The sequence below is a fragment of the Convolutriloba macropyga genome, chromosome 10 (assembly GCF_964194025.1).
Source record: "Convolutriloba macropyga chromosome 10, txConMacr16.3, whole genome shotgun sequence".
Taxonomy (NCBI): domain Eukaryota; kingdom Metazoa; phylum Xenacoelomorpha; order Acoela; family Convolutidae; genus Convolutriloba; species Convolutriloba macropyga.
Genome location: NC_134477.1, coordinates 11,838,488 through 11,857,280, shown reverse-complemented (window position 1 = coordinate 11,857,280; position 18,793 = coordinate 11,838,488). Strand labels below are relative to the sequence as shown.

The 18,793-nt window shown below is 34.0% G+C and overlaps 1 protein-coding gene across 1 annotated transcript; it reads left to right on the top strand.

Moving 5' to 3' along the window:
- Positions 1-245: 245 nt before the first annotated feature.
- On the top strand, positions 246-16,933 carry LOC142347920 (uncharacterized). Its single transcript, XM_075399086.1, has 12 exons — positions 246-471; positions 907-984; positions 1,709-1,820; positions 2,250-2,375; positions 3,869-3,985; positions 4,466-4,691; positions 5,028-5,048; positions 5,129-5,213; positions 10,117-10,230; positions 10,628-10,757; positions 13,746-13,908; positions 16,804-16,933. Exons 1-12 carry the CDS (start codon positions 448-450, stop codon positions 16,931-16,933), a joined length of 1,326 nt encoding a protein of 441 aa, XP_075255201.1. The 5' UTR covers positions 246-447.
- Positions 16,934-18,793: the final 1,860 nt, after the last annotated feature.

Here is an 18,793-nt window from a genome sequence, read left to right as displayed (position 1 = left end):
TTTTCGGCGGTTCGCAAGACTTTATTCACTTTTCAGCTATTTGCCATGAAAATCTATAATATTACAGGCAAACTAACAATGATTTTCTTGTGTAGACAGTCACGATATGATCCAAAACCAATAGCTTTATTTTCCATGTCTTAAATCCATTTCTCCATTCTGCTTCAACAGATGTGAATCGAAATAAAATTCAGTCAAGTGGAATAGTTGCATTTAATAGTCAGGTGGAATATACAAATGTATTTCAATACGTAATATGATTGGAGATGAAATAAACACATAACAATGTAATCCAAATTTAAACATCAATTACCTGTTGTGAATGATTTTATCATTAATGTTATATAACTGATTGATAGTAATGTGACTAAAACTTTATTATTTTGTTTGTTATTATTTATTCCATCAGTTTTTCTTAATCTCGTCGAGACTTCTTATTTTTTCCAGATGCCCCCAGTCAGAACGATAGAAGTGAGTACAATTAATAAAAATAACAGATAACTTTTCGACTACTCTTTTTGGACTATTAGGAAGCTATAACTTGTTGCTTCATATGGGTGCGAATTGAAATAGCTTGTGGAGAATGTTTCGTTCAATATCTGCTGAGCGGTAAAATTCTTCCCAGATTCTAGTTTTCGCTATGCTCAGACTTCTTTTTTTGCATCTCCTAACCATTTTAAGGCTAAATTTCAGACAATCATTCTGAATTTCAACTGTCAATTTCTATTTCCAGTATGATCATTTCTCTTTTGAATGTGAACATTACTTTTTCTTAAAACAGAAAACATCAGAAATGTTGAAAACTTGGTTGAAAACCTGCGAAAACTTAGTTCAATTGATTACAGTCGCATATTAGTTATAGTCCACCTGAGATTGATGTTATTAAGTTGATTTACGTCTTTTTAGCGTCCCTACAAGACGGACCCGAAGCGGCCCAAATTAGATCCAGCCGCCAATTTCCTGCCTCACCTTCCACACCCACAGGTAAAGTTGATTTTTTCACAGACATTATTTTCCCAAAAACTGATATAATCCCTTCATGCTTCATTCACCAAGCTACAGTAAAGAACACGAGTAATTTTTTTTCCAAAAACCAGTATCGTCACTTTAATTTATGGTTATTTTGGGGTTTTGGCATACTCAGCCAGCTTCCAAGAATTCTAAAAAATTCTTGGTATTGCTGGTTTTCCAATTTGATAGAATCTTTGAGTTCATTATTTTCAAAATTTGAAATTTAACCGGCTACGCCACAAAAATGTGCAATTTAAATTGAACATGTATAGCATATAAGCATTTTTCCCCGACCCATTGCATGTTCTCAATTTAGAGTTTGTATGCGGTAAAGAAAACTGCTTGAAATTTGCTTCAGGAATGGAAATATCCGTAACAAATTCATCTATTTTTGTCATTGTTGTCTATGTTTAACCTTTTAACTTAGTTTGGTGAGAAATGCTGACCTTAAAAGAGAAACCCCAAAACTACAAAAGTGTGCGTTTTGTGGCGTATTGAAGTATCGTACAAATTTTAGAAAGGATGAAATCATTAAGTTTTAGTTCCTCAAAAGTGTATAAGCTGATAGATTTTATAGAAGCAATAAAAAAATCTGAATATAACGCCTCTTCACATCTTTTGAAAATCTTTCGAACTATTATAACTATTCACAACGCAGCTCCTCAAATTGGGCGCGAGTTAATGCTGTTGTTTTCAGATCCGACAACAACCAAAATGGTCCGAGTTTCCACCCAACTTCAACTTGGCCCGGTCGAACACAAAAGTGACAGAACTGGGCTCAGAGGGAAATGCTAGTGCGGGACATTCTGGTAAGTCCACCAGATGATGCAAATCATTTAAAATCTGTGTCGCGTTTTCAATCTAACTAATGATATTTTGTGTAGCCTTTGATGCGACTAGCTCTACACCCGTATGATGGTGTAAAATAACATTTACGAAGAGTTATAATTTTCCAGTGAAAAACGAAACGGTTTCGAAGCCACGGTGGCATGATGCAATCGCGAGAGATTTGACCTATTTTTTTTCACAAAAGCTGTTTTTAAGTAAATCAGATTCAAATTCTCTGAGACCCTTGAAAACGGGTCATAGGCCCAATAGTGCTCTCCCACACGTCCCACACGGAAAATAAATATCGAAATTGCCATGAGTTTGTATATTTGGCGAAAGGATTTTAGATCAACGATGAAAACAATTTATTCTTCTTATTATTATGTAATTATAATATTTATAATATTCAGGTAATAATGTCGCAGGTGCGGTTGGTGGTGCGGGGGCTACTTTTCCGTCCATATCACGACCCACACCCAATGCCAGTGCCAGTACCAGTCTGACCACAGATTTTCTCAGATCCAAGTCAAAAACAGGTGAGCACAGCATGGCGCGCATTTTGAAGTCCAAGATTGTAAATCAGTGAAAAAAAAAGTAAGAGCCTGAAAAAAATGGATAGATTTTTTACTTCCTATTTAGTTTCACCGTCATGAAAAGGCCCTGTTGAGATTTTAAAAGTCTGCTATTCTTTTCTGCCTGATGAATAGTTCGTAAAAATGTCTTCCGCTTAGAGACTAAGGTACACCATGGTACTAAAAGATTACGTAAACAAAAAGATTTAAAAAACACTGCAATCATCAAATAATAAAAATTTTTGAGTTCAAAATTTTTCTCTAAAAATTCGAAATTACACCTATAGCTTTTTTAAAGTCTAACAGACAGTTCGCATATTTTTCATACAGGTTTCTGATGACATCTGCTTTAAATTCGTTCCAAATTTCGGACAATTTTTCTATTTTCGTAATCACTGCTTCAGAATCGCCATCGATTTTCAATAGGATTCCGATCTGGATTGTATGCTGGCCATTACAGTACATTCAGCGGTTTTCTTTCTATAATCTTCAATTTATTTACTAGAGTATCATCTTGTTGAAAAGTAAAGTCCTTAAAATGTTTTTTTTCTTCGTAAATATTTCAAAATTTTCAAATAAGTGGCAGCATTTAGCTTGTTTGGACAAGTAAACAGCATATTTCGTCCAGCTGATTGTATTGCACCCCAAACTATTTAATTGTTTGTCCGAACTCAATTCTTAAGAAGTCTACCAATTCTTCCAACAACTCGAGCAATTTGACGCTTGCGATTCGCACTGTAGTTTCATCGGTAAAAACAGTATTTCGCCAGAAAATTAAAAGCTTACTGAGCAAATTGATGTACTACTGTGTACGAAAACACATGGTTTTTTTCAAACTGAGTATTTTTGCAATGTTTTTCGGGAAAAACAACGCTTTTTGGAGAATTCGTCTATCTGTAGCTGCGGAAGTTGTATTGTAGCAAGAGTAAGCGTTGTGAGTCACTCTAAAACGCTTCAGTGAGGTATTGTGATCTTTTAAATCATCGTCAACTAATTTTTTTGGGATTTTGTTGACATTTCTGTGGATCTTCCCTTCAATTTTTTGGCCTAGAAATTGTTGTTTTTCAGGCAAGATTTGTATGCATACTGTGCATTGGATACTGATCTCAAGTTGAGTTTTTTTTAAAAATTTGTCCCAGAAAATCTGGACGAAAGTCTTTTGACTTTTTGCTTAGATAACTTGGCAAACAGTTAAAGAACAAGGCAGGCGTTGGTGCGTTATTTCGGTCTGGACATAACTACTTTCAGTCTGGCACCTCAGACTGGGTAAAGCTGTCACAGGGGCTCTTTTCATGCTATGTACTTTCTCAGGCTTAGTTTATAATTTTGTGCGCTCGGCTATATTATTGCCATGTTTCGTGAGACACCAAACGATAGTTGCCAGGAATCATCTATGTTGGTCACGCTGGGGCTAACTGATCTTCGAACTGGGACATAATATTGTTTTTTTTCTCAAGGTGTGCACAACAAGTTGAATTCGAGTTGGCCGGTGAAAGAGAAGCCAGTGAGACTTGAGGAGATGGAGAGAGAACTGGCCCAGAAATTGTTGCAGGATATGATTGAAACCAGTACAGGTAAAATACCCACTCATGAAGCTGATCAAAGATATTCTTATGATATATTTGTGTTAAATCTAAGGTTATGTGATGAAAACAGGAGCAGTACAGTTTTGGGGGAAAACTCAGAACTATAGTGGTGCACAGTGAAAATCTAGCAGAATCGAACTTTTTATTAAAAAATAACAATATTCTGGCTGTTTGTCAATTTGACAGTTTGTTATTGTTAATACTATTGGGCATCACTTGATAAGGACAATATTAAGATCTTTCGATGATCTATAGTTTAGGTTACCGATAATTGATTTTTATAGTATAATGCTAGCTAACTTTCAAAAATAATTGTTTATAAATTTGTCTTTCTTGGTGCAAAATAATCAGCACAAATCTAACTCGATAAAAATTTATCAAATGCGCTTGATATCAACCATCACAATCCGTTCCAAAACATTAACAGAATAAATATAATCAACTGACGACTGCTTCTTAAATTTTCAGACCGAAGGAAAGTTCCCCTGAAGGGCAAACACAAACTTGACCCCATAACCTCTGTGGACCGGAAGAAGACGGCCTCGACTGAGTTGAAGAATAAAAAGTCAGGCGGGACAAGTCAAAAGAGCAGACAGTCCAATAGGAGACAGTCTAATACTCTCAACTTAGCGCACAAGAAAGAAGCTGAGAAACAGAAACAGATGTTTAGAAGCACATTGGTCGACATTTTAATGTGAGTTTTCTTGAAACAAATCGCGAGGCATACTAATCGGATATTTTCCTTTTGTGCCCCCCCCCCCCCCTCCAGGTTAGTTGGTGCATATTATTTGCAACCACTCCCACCCCAACGCACGTGTCATATTTTTACAAAATGTTTTACTATGTAATGACACGTGCTCTGTTATTGGTTGGTGCATAACGTACTGGGGGTTCAACGTAAAGATCCGGTTAGTAGCTCTAGATCTTGTATCAATTAAATTATGGTGAAGTTACACCGCTGTGAATATCTCTGAAACATGTTTCAAAGACTCAAACTTCACTATCTAGAAAAACTATTTCTTTATTTTAGCCCAAATGGACAGTCTCTGCAGTAAGTGATGATCATATATTAGAAACTTTAATCCTGAGATTGAAGCAGATTTGAATGATAACATTTTTGCTTCATTACAGGCAAGTCCAGACTTTGGAGCCAATTGGGGGTGAAGGCAGTACCAGCCAAAGTGCGAGACCAAACCAGGCTGAAAAAGATCTTATGGTCAGTTCCAATTTTCCAATGCTACAGTTGGAGAACTAAGTTTGATAGCTTGTCGCTGGAATAGCTGAAGTGGTGTCTTGTACTAAAATTCAATTCTATTTCTATCTAAAAAGCTAAGATAAAATGAGAATAGTTTTATCAATTAAATAAAAATTTCCCATTAATTGAAAAACTGTCGTGGTCGGTGACCTGGGTCAAAGATAACAATCAGTTGAACTTTAAATTGAAATTGGAACTGAATATATAAAAAAGAATTATCCATGCAAAAACATTTAAAAGAAATTTAGATTAGCTAAAAAATATTTTACTTAATTGACATGCGAAAAGATCTTTGTTTCAAATCCCGGCCTCAACTTTCTGTTTTTGTTTTATTTCATGAGAATCATATATGACCAAGGTACAATCGTGTACATCAGATGAAGATCAGTGGATGTTAGAATGGGTAGGAGAATTTAAATTCTGGCATCAGATTTGTTGGTCAATAAAATAATGATAGCGCCAAGATAAAATTAGAATTGAGTTTAGTTTTGTGGCCATTACTTCCCGACGTAGCAATAATGTTTGTCAGATAAGTTTTTGATCTCTGAAAAATTACTAAAAAATCTCAGCTTCTTGAAGTTCTTTCAAAACTATCACATACTCCCTGCCTTTTTTAAAGTAAAATTAGGATAGGTTCTCCAAATCTATCTGGTTGTTTTTTATTTTTTATTGATGTCCGTAAAAACCCTGATGATTTAGATTGTGGCTGTTAAGCAGTTGATGCTGCTGCAGAAGTTTATACTTGATGTGAGGGTGCCACATCTGTGTTCTGATGGTGGTTCAGTTTTCACGTTGTCCTGATTTAGTTTTAGATCCTGTCGTTCACTAGAATTATTTGCGTTCAGTTTTCAGGTTGTATGGAAGATCTGTTTAGAATTTTTCTGATGATGAAAGTTGCAGGAACTGTCTTTGTCTTTTCATTGTCCTCGAATAGAATTTCGTTCCCGCAACTTGAATTCTGATATTGCTTGTTGTTTAACTCTGCGTCCCAGAATTCCAGAATTAGTTCAACCGGAGTTGCGTCCCTTGTATTTGAAATTTCGTGATATGTCATCGGTGCCTTTTGCAGAAGCCCTGCAAATGACACGTTCAGAGTGGGGCGCCACGCTGGAAGTGTCTGCTTCACCGTTTGAACAGCATTTTCAGCTAGTCGATTGAATGATATATGAGTGATATCATTTTCTTAATTCCCAGTAACTCACAAAACTGGCTGATGGTCTTAAATATGGAAACTTTTTTTTCCCAAAAACAGATCTTCAGTGTTCCCTGGACTGGCTAAGAAACTGTTTTTGTTAGTGGGACTTTGCTTGGTTGCATTTCTATTTGAAATCGTCGTTTATATTTGAGCGCAAAATAGTCTTGTTTTACTAATCAAAATTATAACCCGAAAAACGGTTCCGTGTAATAGCCTCTTTTTAATATGCGCGTTGACAGATTGTCGTGAGAAAAACTTTTTTGCGCAGTATACTTTGCGTTGTTTGATATCTGTATATGCTGATTAATTTGTTTACTCATAAGATTTTCTTGATTGTTTGGTAAACTTCAAATAAAAGATTGTCCATGAGCGTGTTTTTCAGCTAATTATCGGATGAAATTTTGAGTTATGTACAATCCCTGAATATAATGTTTTTGTTAACAGTAATTTTTCGAAGTCATGAGGCATTTGATTATGAGGCGTTTCATGAGGCATTTCATTAGAATTAACAGATTTGCCCTCACCCTAAAAAAATTATTTCACTGTTTTATTTTGGAAATAAGTGAAAAATTAAGACATGGCTCTCCCAGTGATGGGATGCGCTGGCTCAAAGAAAAAAATGTCTAAAAGTCTCGGATATACGCAAGAATTTTTTTTCAAAATGAATTCAAGCTACTGAGCTTATTGCCTCAACAAATTTTCAAAAATTGGGGAATAAATATGCGAGACTGGCTATTTTTTTCAATCAATTTTTTACTTTTTTTGCTTACGTACCGTAGAGAAAAAAGATAGCATGTTGTAGCCCTCAGGCTCTAGTTTTGATTTACAGAAAAACTTATAAGATAAAAACGAAACGAAAAAAATGTAGTACACTGAATTAGCTTCAGTGAATGTTTCTCACTATACTTTTTTCAGTTTCAAGACTTAAATTGATTAATTTGAACTATTTGACCGAAAACTTCAAAAAGAAGCCAATTATTTTGTTTTTTCCTCAAATCTTTAACCGTTTATATGTAATGTGCTGGTTAAAAAACGTGGTTTTTCCTTATGAAGCAAATGTTTTTTTGTATAAAAACAAAATTATGGAGAACAGAAGACATCAGGCATTTTGGATCTCTAAGAATAGCAAAAATCAACTTGAAAATTTGAAATGAAAGAAAAAATTGTAATTCTTTTTACTTGTGAGTTCTTTGTGATTTTTTTAATTGTGAGTTCTTTTTACAAACTATTCTTCATACAACAACTGAACTAACCGGTCTTTTCCAGCATTCTCAAAATTTTGGAGATGTAAAGAGAACCTTTCAATGAAATTGAGATCAAATCAACCATAAACGTTACGGAAATGTAAAGATAGAAATCTTTTCTAAATTTTGTTTGTGTTCATTATATTGTCAGAGCAGTTTGGTCAAACTAATCTGCTTCAGAAAATTGGAAATATGTATCCAGAATTATTTGAGAATGAGAGAGTTTTTGGATAGCCGAGTTGAAAAAACTTAATGCAAATGTAACCCATAATTTTCATGAAGATTAAACGAAAATTTTTGTTCACTTTTCTGTATTTTAAATTGCTCTTCGAACTGATATATTCCAGTCTTTGGGCGGCTCTGTTATTTAAAAAATCAATTAATTTTCCTATTGTTAAGTTTCTCATATTAAGCACTAATTTTTCTTTGAAAGAAAAAAAGTTTTTTGTTAATTTCTGTTCAAAAAAATAATCAAATTTCTTGTTTCGTTAAACTTCCCTTCATGAAAATAATGAAAAGGGCCAAGTTGTAATTTTAACTGACAACCAATAATTCTCAAGGGCGTTGAATTAGTCCCTTTACGGATAGCATTTGAGGTTCCTCAACTTATCAGACAAATCAGAAGTGGAGTGTAAAAAACTGTCAGAAATTTTTAAAAAATTAGAATTTTTTTTACAATTGTTAAACAAGAGGATTTCAAAACTATTTAAAATCAAACTTTTGCTGATTAGGTTTAGCTGGCAGCAAACCCCTCTACGAGCTTTTAAATAATTATATGGCTGATTATACTAATGAAACATTTAAAATGACAAAATATGTCCAAAATTGTCAAAAAGTTCAGTTCAAATTACAGTGTCAGTTTTACTATTACTGATATTGTTACCTTGAGAAGTACACACCTAAAGTTAAAAATTAATAAAGACCTAAATGAAATGAAAGGGGCGTCTATTGAAAAGAAAGTAAGTTATATGTGTTAGAGAGACAAAGAAAAAGAGAGTAAGTGTGGGAGAATTATTTCCGTTAACTTTTAGAACCCAATAGAGGTATAGAGCAAAACGGTCAGAAAACTACCTAATTTATGCTTCAAATAGCGAAATAAGTCAAAAGTCGAAATATGTAATTTTATTTTTCTTTTGCAAAAACTCTAGGTAATTTTAAAAAAACTAACGGTCCCATTATGATCGTTTAACATTAAAAATGGGAAAAACTTTTCAAAATGCTTCATATGTTCAATTCTCATCTTAGTGTCAGTTTCACGACTACCTATACAGTTGTCTAAAGAACTCAGCACCTTTGTTTCAAGAATAAACAAGAGGAACTTTGAAGGTGGTGATGAACCTTGTGTAAATATCACATGTCAAAAACAAAATCTTTAAAATGTTTTTTTTGTGTTTGTGTTTGTATTTGTGTTTGTGGATTTGTTTGTGTGGTGTATGCGCGTCTTTTTTTGTGTAATGTTTATGGTATGTTTGTGAAATAGGCAGAGAAAGAGAGAGCTAGTTTGAGAGAGTTGGTTTCTTTAAATGCTAAATTAAATTAGAGGTGGAAGGCAAAAACTGTCAGCAAACGTGAAAGTTATTTAAAACAAAAAATTTTTTAGGACTGGCTAAAAAATGTGGCTTTAACTAAGTTCCATGTTAAAACAGGTTGATCCTAAATCTCACTGAGCACACATGTTCGAGATAATCAAAACCAGTTTTCCCTTTATGCTCAACAGCTTTCATTTCATATAATTGATAAAATCTGATTTAAAATAAATATACTTGGCAAAAATATTTTAAAGCCCAAAAACAGTAAAAAAAACAACCAAAACGAACAGCAAGATCTTTCCCTAAGTTGGCCATATCCTAGATATGTTTCCCTCAACCTTTTTCTATACATTTGTTTTTTATTTTCTCAAGAGTATTTTGAAAAGAGATTTTCTCAGCTATTTGATTCCTCAATAATAAGTTTTTTGTGGAGCTATTACAATATCAAATATGCAATAAATGACCAAAACGTATACAGAGAAAGCACCTGAAAGTGATTTGGTTCCAGAAAACAGCCTGCTATATATCCGGGCTGGGCTCCCATTCACTTCCAGTGATGGATCATAGATCTTTCATAAACCCGGGGATGGATGATAGGCTTTTCATAGCTCCATCGATAGATCATAGTTATTTCATGGAAAAAATTAACGTTACTGTTTATGAAAATATCTGCTAATTCCGTTTCCAATATAGTTTGATATTGCAGAACAGTGTAATCAAAGAGCTTGTGTTCAAGTAACCTGTTTCCTTTTTTCCGGGCGTTTCATAAAGATACGAGAGTATCGCCAAACGTCCCTTCCTGTTTATCTATTTTAAATGATTATGACTAATCCGTGTCGTGTTTTTATCATTTGATCGGGAGAAACTCAATTCAGTTCAACTGCTGGTTTTTATAGAGATACCACTACTACATCTCGAATGGAATTGACACGGAGCATGTGGCACCAATGGAGGACTCGTGGTTGCAACACATCATGGGTCTAGTCAAGGAACCACTGAAGAAACACCAGGTTACAACCCCTAGTCGAGCATACACGCTATATTGTAAGATCTTGCAAGATTACATGCCTATCTTGTAAGATCTTGCAAGACTCTTGTACCAAATTGTATAATCTTACAAGAGTCTTACAAGATTCTTACAAGATCTTACAAGATAGGCATGTAATCTTGCAAGAGTCTTACAAGATAGTGTTTGTCATTTTTAGGAGTTGCTCACTTTCCGAAAAAAAACACTTCCTCATTTGTTGGAAACGTTTTGATAATATTTCATTGATCCATGACCTCTGGATAAAATATGACATTGCGTAGCAAGTTATGTGTTGTTATTGCTGCGCGCTTGAAGTTGCAATTAACATGAACCCTGTACGAAAAGGTCCTGAAAGGGATAAAAGTTTGGCTATTTTTCAGGAGACGATCGAATCCCTGTGTGATGAAATTAAGGAGGACTATTTGCTGAGTGTGAAAAAAGCAATCGTAGACTTTGTCCTCAATGATCCCTCTGGGGAACAGGGGGCATGTGGTGCTGGGGGAATACAAGGTATGATGCGAACAAAATGAACAATCTAATTAAATGAGTGCTCAGGATGTTTCTATAAAAGAAAACACTTAAGTTCCGAATGTATATACATTTACATTATCAACGATCTCGGTATTGTATACCCTAGTTATTAGTGAATTTAAAACTTGCAAGATGCTTGCAAGTTATCAATCCTGTTCAAAATATAAAATGGTGCTTTATTGTTTTAGATGAAGCATTTGGATAAATTAATGCTTATTAAACAGGTTTCAATTAACATATCCTCTCCATAAGCTGCTGTTCTGCCTTCTGTTGTGGTGCTTTTTCTATTTGCTTGTTTATTTAAATTGTGGAGAAATTTATGTACATATATATATATATATATATATATATATATATATATATATATATATATATAGGTTGTTTCTTGAATTAATTAAACCAAATTACAGTGGTAATATGCGTTATAAATGTTTTTGAAAAATTTCGATATCGACGCTCAGTTAAAAAATTACACGACGCTCAGTGTTTTTTTTGCGAGTGACTCCGTTGCTTTTCTGACACGAAGATTTCTCCGTAGCCTTTTTCGATCATTTTTTTTTGTTAAAAGGCCACGAATAGTTCAACATATCTATTTAATGTGATTTCGATCAAGGAAACGTGGGAATAAAACAACGTATTAGCATTGATTCAGAGTCGGCATCATATATTTTATATAGCAGATTTCGATATTCATTTGACTGTTTTTTTGTCGGATATATGTGATGCTTTTTCATTCTAACAAAAGAATCAAACTTAGAAAAGATCAAGGGTCATTGTTTAATTTTCTCCATTAAGCCTTGATTCTTTTTTTGTGTCCACGAAAACGCATCTCACAAAGATGTCTCAAGACAGTTTTTCACCTAGAACGAGCCCCTACCTATAATCCTGGAAAAAATCATGTTTTAATCAAACGGACAATAAAAAATCTATATATTTGCAATTATTTTGCTGATATGGATCAGAAAGTTATTTAAAAAGAAGCTGACTGTTTTCGAAACTCATCGAAGATTTTATTCTAACACTTTAAATCTTTTTTTTTCGCATTTTAATCTCTATGAAGTGAGTAAAAACAGCGGATTCAACTGAGGTGGTTTTAGTTTACTTAAATAGTCAAGGCTAAAATTAAATTGAACTCACTCAAATAGGGTTAATTTTGCAAAGCGAAAACTGTAGTAAAGTTAATGAAAAATGAGAAAGATTTAGATCTCTGTTCAAATGTAGTATAGAAGTTGACTGATATAAATGTATTGAGGAGTTCTACAAAACCCTAATTTTCAAATTGGGAAAATAGTCAAATTCCTGGCTCTTTTTAATGTTTTATACCATATATAGACAAAAAACGGCAAAAACTTCTTGACTTTTTTCACAATGCAGAACGAGCCGGAAATAAATGAGAACTGTGAATTTTTTGTCAAATTAAACGATGAGTGACTGGTGATTTATTTTTCATGCGAGTTTTTCAAAACGATAGTTGTGTAACTTTCCCATGCGTTCCAAAATAACTTTCAACCTTGCAAGACAATGCTTTATTTAATCTCAGTATTCCAAAAATTGCATAAACTTAATTTTTTACATGCACACAAATACACCCAGACGCTCACACACATACAAATATGCAGACATATACACGCATAAATGCAGAAATGTACACAAATACCCAGTGACAGACTCATAGACACACACACACACAATCACACGAACAAACTTGCACAAAACGCAAACATACATTGGCGCACAGAAACACACAAATACACGACCACAGCACGGACAACATTGCATTCCAACAACCCCACGCCCCACATACAAATTATAGGCAAACGCGCAGTACACGCGAAATCTTTTAAGAAATGTTGCAATTAAAAGGTTGTTGCAAAAAGCTGTAACATATTGAGGAATGGCTAATATAAAATATGACTATGATACTTAGTTATCTGGCTAAGGTTTTTGTTAAAAAACCGTTTTTCAACCAGAAAGTTAAGAAAAAACACATAAGCGTGCGGCCAAAACCCATTTGGCAACCCCACGGATAACGGCAGTCATTCAAATTTATTTTCACGGAGCTCCAAATAAATTTCTTCTTCAACTCAACAATCAGAGAAATGAGAACACTTTTCAGTTCGAACTGCAAAAACTTATAGAAAACGTTTTCATCAAAAAGAAGAATCGGATCATGTTCAATCATGTGCATTCTCACGTCCCTGCGATCCAACTGCTTAGAACTTCAATTACAAAGTTATGATGCAATTTGAGGGAAAAACTTATTATAGATCAATTATATCTCCAAAATGGTTCACTGAATGAAAGCGAGTTCTAGAAATTTAATGGAAAAGTCACGATTTCTTGCAAATCATACTTTTAAAAACTAAACAATAGACAAAAATTTTCCTCTTCTCGGATAATAGCTAGAACTTAATTCGAGAAAACTGACTACAGTTTCTTAAATTCGAAAACCGGTAAAGATATCATTAAATTAAGCCTGGCCGCAATATTTTACACCTTCTCCGCAATTAAAATCGCTCCGTCCAATTCCTGTCTGGTGAGGGACAGCAGGACCCGTGGAAAAAAATTACGTTAAGCGTGGAGAAGAGTCACTGTTTCCCACGCTTGCACAAAAACAGGCATAGTGAAAAATTGTGGCGGGTATGCAACATTGAAGCAAACATGAACGGAATTTGCTTGCTGTCAAAATTTTCAAAACTCGCTTATAACACTAATCTTAAAACATGGCCGAAAAAACAGAGGCAAAATTGAGAAAATTTTCCCAAGAAACCGACAGTTGCCACGATATCTCCTGGGAATTAAAATTGACGAAAAGTCTGGATCTTTTCAGCTTGTGCCCCCCAGTACGTTATGCTCCCCCCATTTACAGAACACATGTCATTACATGGTAAATCATTATGTAAAAATATGGCACGTGCGTCCGGGGTGCATTGAAGAACACAAAATTAACAAAACATATCTTTTTAGCCCGACCTCAAACAGCCTCTCAATTGAGCTCCCGGATTAAAAGTGCACCCAGGAAACATATTCTGGACAAGTCCAAACCACAAGATGAGGGTGAAGATGGAGGGATTGGAGACCCAAAAGCGGAGATTGTGGTCTACTCAGCAATTCCAAGTTATAAACATGAGTAAGAGTTTAAGTTTTAACTTCTCTGAACGTATTTGAACGAAAACGAATGAAAAATGTTGAAAATTCTCGAAAGATAAACCTGTTTATAAAAATAATAAATTATTTCTTCTGTCCTTAAACTGTACATCACATCAACAAAAGAGAATGGTTGGACCAAAGTATATCTCTTTGTACTATTAGTTTATTGTGATATTTTGCAAAACATCAATTACAAAAAACTCCGACTGATGTTTTCTCTTTGTCCTTAGAAAAAACATTACTTAGAATAAAATCAACAACGGAATTAACGCTTGATTTACCAGAAATGTGAAATTAACTTTCTGTATGCTGAGCCTAAACTATAATTGGAATGAAAGAAGAAAAAATGAAACTTCAAAAACCTCTCAGTAATTTTCGATTGAAATAACTTCAAGGACATTAACATCAATAGCTATCATCTGAAGGTATCAAATAGGTTCACCTAAATTTCGTCAGGATGATAATTGGACCTAACAATAATCAGAATATTCTTTACGACTGCAAAAAGGTCCTCAATTACCGATAGTATCAGTAACAAAATTTTCCAACTGGTTGTTTCTTTAAAAAAAATTTGTTTGATTAAAAAATGAGAGAAAGATTGAAAGTGTTTGTTGTTGTCGTTTTCCAGAGTAGGCTAAATAATCTTAAAAAGGACAGATTTGGTTGCCTCAAGATGCCTCTAGTTATTTGCCGAAAAATTGTTTTTGAATTCAAAATCTTGCAAGATTTCACATTAAAAACGCGTTTACGAAAAAAGTCAATTAGGTTCAGCTCTGCTGATCAAAAATTCTGATATCAGTCATTTCATTTGGTTTTCAGTTAGTTTTAGCTACCAAAAATACACAAATGAATATTCGAGAATTCAAAAACTTGCAAGATTCTTGCAAGATTCTTGCAAGATTTTTAATCCGGGCGAAATTTTTTTTTTACTGATTTCAGTTTTGTAATTTGTTCAATAAACAATAATTTGCTGAAAAGATGTTTTATAAAACGTCTTTACCCTGATTTACTTTTTTGTCTTGATTGATATCTTGCATGATTCTTCCAAGAATCTTGCAAGTTTTGAATCGGCTTGCAAGAATCTTGCAAGTTTTTAATTCACTCATCACTAGGGTATATTCACCAGATAACTTTTTTTGTACAAGAATATTACAAGATCTTGCAAAAATAGGAAGATCAACGTACACTTTGCAACTTTGTGAAGATGAAATTGGCGTTCTTATCTGTTTAAAAAAGACACCAATCCATACATACCTGCTCCCCCCAACCCACTGGAATTTGAGTCTCTTGGAATTATCATAGGTCTCAACTAAGGAGTTGATCACCCATCAGGTATGCACTGATTATTTATACAGGTTGTCTGTGGTGCCTGTTGTTGTCGTTTTCCAGAGTAGGTTAAATAATCTTAAAAAAGACAGATTTGGTTGCCTCAAGGTGCCTCTAGTTATTTGCCGAAAAATTGTTTTTGAATTCAAAATCTTGCAAGATTTCACCTTAAAAACGCGTTTACGAAAAAAGTCAATTAGGTTCAGCTCTGCTGATCAAAGATTCTGATATCAGTCATTTCATTTGGTTTTCAGTTAGTTTTAGCTACCAAAAATACACAAATGAATATTCGAGAATTCAAAAACTTGCAAGATTCTTGCAAGATTCTTGCAAGATTTTTAATCCGGGCGAAAATTTTTTTACTGATTTCAGTTTTGTAATTTGTTCAATAAACAATAATTTGCTTAAAAGATGTTTTATAAAACGTCTTTACCCTGATTTATTTTTTTGCCTTGATTGATATCTTGCATGATTCTTGCAAGAATCTTGCAAGTTTTGAATCGGCTTGCAAGAATCTTGCAAGTTTTTAATTCACTCATCACTAGGGTATATTCACCAGATAACTTTTTTTGTACAAGAATATTACAAGATCTTGCAAAAATAGGAAGATCAACGTACACTTTGCAACTTTGTGAAGATGAAATTGGCGTTCTTATCTGTTTAAAAAAGACACCAATCCATACATACCCGCTCCCCCCAACCCACTGGAATTTGAGTCTCTTGGAATTATCATAGGTCTCAACTAAGGAGTTGATCACCCATCAGGTATGCACTGATTATTTATACAGGTTGTCTGTGGTGCCTGTTGTTGTCGTTTTCCAGAGTAGGTTAAATAATCTTAAAAAAGACAGATTTGGTTGCCTCAAGGTGCCTCTAGCTATTTGCCGAAAAATTGTTTTTGAATTCAAAATCTTGCAAGATTTCACATTAAAAACGCGTTTACGAAAAAAGTCAATTAGGTTCAGCTCTGCTGATCAAAAATTCTGATATCAGTCATTTCATTTGGTTTTCAGTTAGTTTTAGCTACCAAAAATACACAAATGAATATTCGAGAATTCAAAAACTTGCAAGATTCTTGCAAGATTCTTGCAAGATTTTTAATCCGGGCGAAATTTTTTTTTTACTGATTTCAGTTTTGTAATTTGTTCAATAAACAATAATTTGCTGAAAAGATGTTTTATAAAACGTCTTTACCCTGATTTACTTTTTTGTCTTGATTGATATCTTGCATGATTCTTCCAAGAATCTTGCAAGTTTTGAATCGGCTTGCAAGAATCTTGCAAGTTTTTAATTCACTCATCACTAGGGTATATTCACCAGATAACTTTTTTTGTACAAGAATATTACAAGATCTTGCAAAAATAGGAAGATCAACGTACACTTTGCAACTTTGTGAAGATGAAATTGGCGTTCTTATCTGTTTAAAAAAGACACCAATCCATACATACCCGCTCCCCCCAACCCACTGGAATTTGAGTCTCTTGGAATTATCATAGGTCTCAACTAAGGAGTTGATCACCCATCAGGTATGCACTGATTATTTATACAGGTTGTCTGTGGTGCCTAAGCCCTGGGAGAAGAGTTTCTACTGGGCTCGGAGTGTGATGGCGGGTGACTTGAATGTGGTGAACCCTTGTATGAACCAAGTACTCAATCTATGGTATCATCACTACGAGTAAGTCCCGCTCAATCACTTAACTTGGTTATTACAACTGGTCAGGAAACAGTGAAGTTTTTTGGCGGGAAATGACTGTTTTTAACAGTTTTTGATCAGCCATTTAAGATCCATTTTGACAGTTTCTGATCAGTCATTTAAGGACCGTTTTAACAGTTTCTGATCAGCAAACTAAGAACCATTTTCCAGCGGCTTTTTCTGCCACACTTAAGAAGACAGTTCAAAATGACCTCAATTAAAGGTCAAAATCAGCTCAATTTACGACCTTTTTATTAAAAAAGTAAATAAAATTAGCATATTAGAACTCATCAAAATTTTCATGAAATAGCATTCAAGAACTTAAAAAATATACATATAATTTTTGAAAAGATTTAAATTAATTCCCAAAGTCAAAGCATGCAACTGATTCGATTTTCAGTGGCAAGGAGGATTGCTAAAACTCAAATGCCTTAATTCATGAAAATTTGAACACTTTAATAAAAAATCTAAGAAATTTAACAGACAAAAAAGAATGAATGGTATTTTTCCACAAATTTTTGTGCGATTTTTGACAAAATTTGAGTTTTGTGTTATGAAACTTCTGTTATGCTTCACAGCAAGTGATTTTTGCTGCCTGAAAACAAATGCGTACTGCCGCTGTCACAAAACAAGTAAATTTTGATGATATAGCTACAAATACCTCGAAATTTATTATTATCCTAACAAAAATACTTATGCATAATCATATTTATAAAGCAAAAATTGTGTGAAAATGACAATTTCTCTGGTTCACGTTGAAATACCATCGAACTTTTTGCTAAAAGTTTCCGCTCTGGTGGTTAACGTTTTCATTTTGTTCGTAGCTTTTTATAGTAAAAATCTATCTCCACCAAAACTGCTCCACAATTAATTTCTTGTCTTTTTTCGATCAACTTCATTTTGGGAAAGTGTTTTTGTTTTCTGTTTGTTCCTATTTTACACTGAGTGCAATGCTGCAGCTCTCATTTTCAGATTAGGTCGGTTATTTAAAAAACAATTAAACAAATTTTGGATCTATTCCGTTTCTTTCCTCCCAGTAAGTTTTGCACCTCCCAGTTACAGAGCATGTGCCATTACATATTAAATCATTTTGTAAAAACGTGGCACTTTCCCCTGGGAGTACAAAATATATGAACCCACTAAGTGGGAGCACAAACGGAAAAGGCCCAGATATTTTATCTATAATCGGTGCTATGTATTGGCTTCCTGCACTAATTTTATGTGTTGATTTTTTGTTTGCACTTTACATCCGTTAACTTTTTTCAGTCGCTACATTGTTAAAAAAACCAAAAAGCCAAGAATAATTAAGGGATTTTTTATTAGTCATAAGGGGAATATCTAGATTTAGTTTCCGTCCTTCAAAATTTAGCAAAATACCCAGAATTCCGTACTTTTTTCATTGAAAACATATATGGCTTGTTCTTCAAAATGGGAGATAATAAGGCCTGTTCCATATGGACCTCGTCGATTTGGTTGAAAGATCTGATTCCCTTTATCAGATTTTTTTGAACCAAAACTTGCATGATAATTTTGAGTGTACATTTTTTTTACCTTTTTCTTTCGTGAATTGTCAATATAAAGACTCTCGGACAGCATAATTATCTGAATGTCATTTTGACATATTTTTACAAGCTGCGGGATAGATTACTTTGTGCCCCTGTTTTTTGCTGTGTAAATAATATTTTTGTTCGAGATTGGTCATGTTTTCTCACCCAACAGTTTTACTATAATCTATTCCTTCATTCCTTATCATTACTGACTGTTTAAAATAATCTGATCATGTTTCGATCGTTTGAAATTAGAGCTTGTTTAAAATGTTACAATGTTATGAGTACGCGCTCTTTGT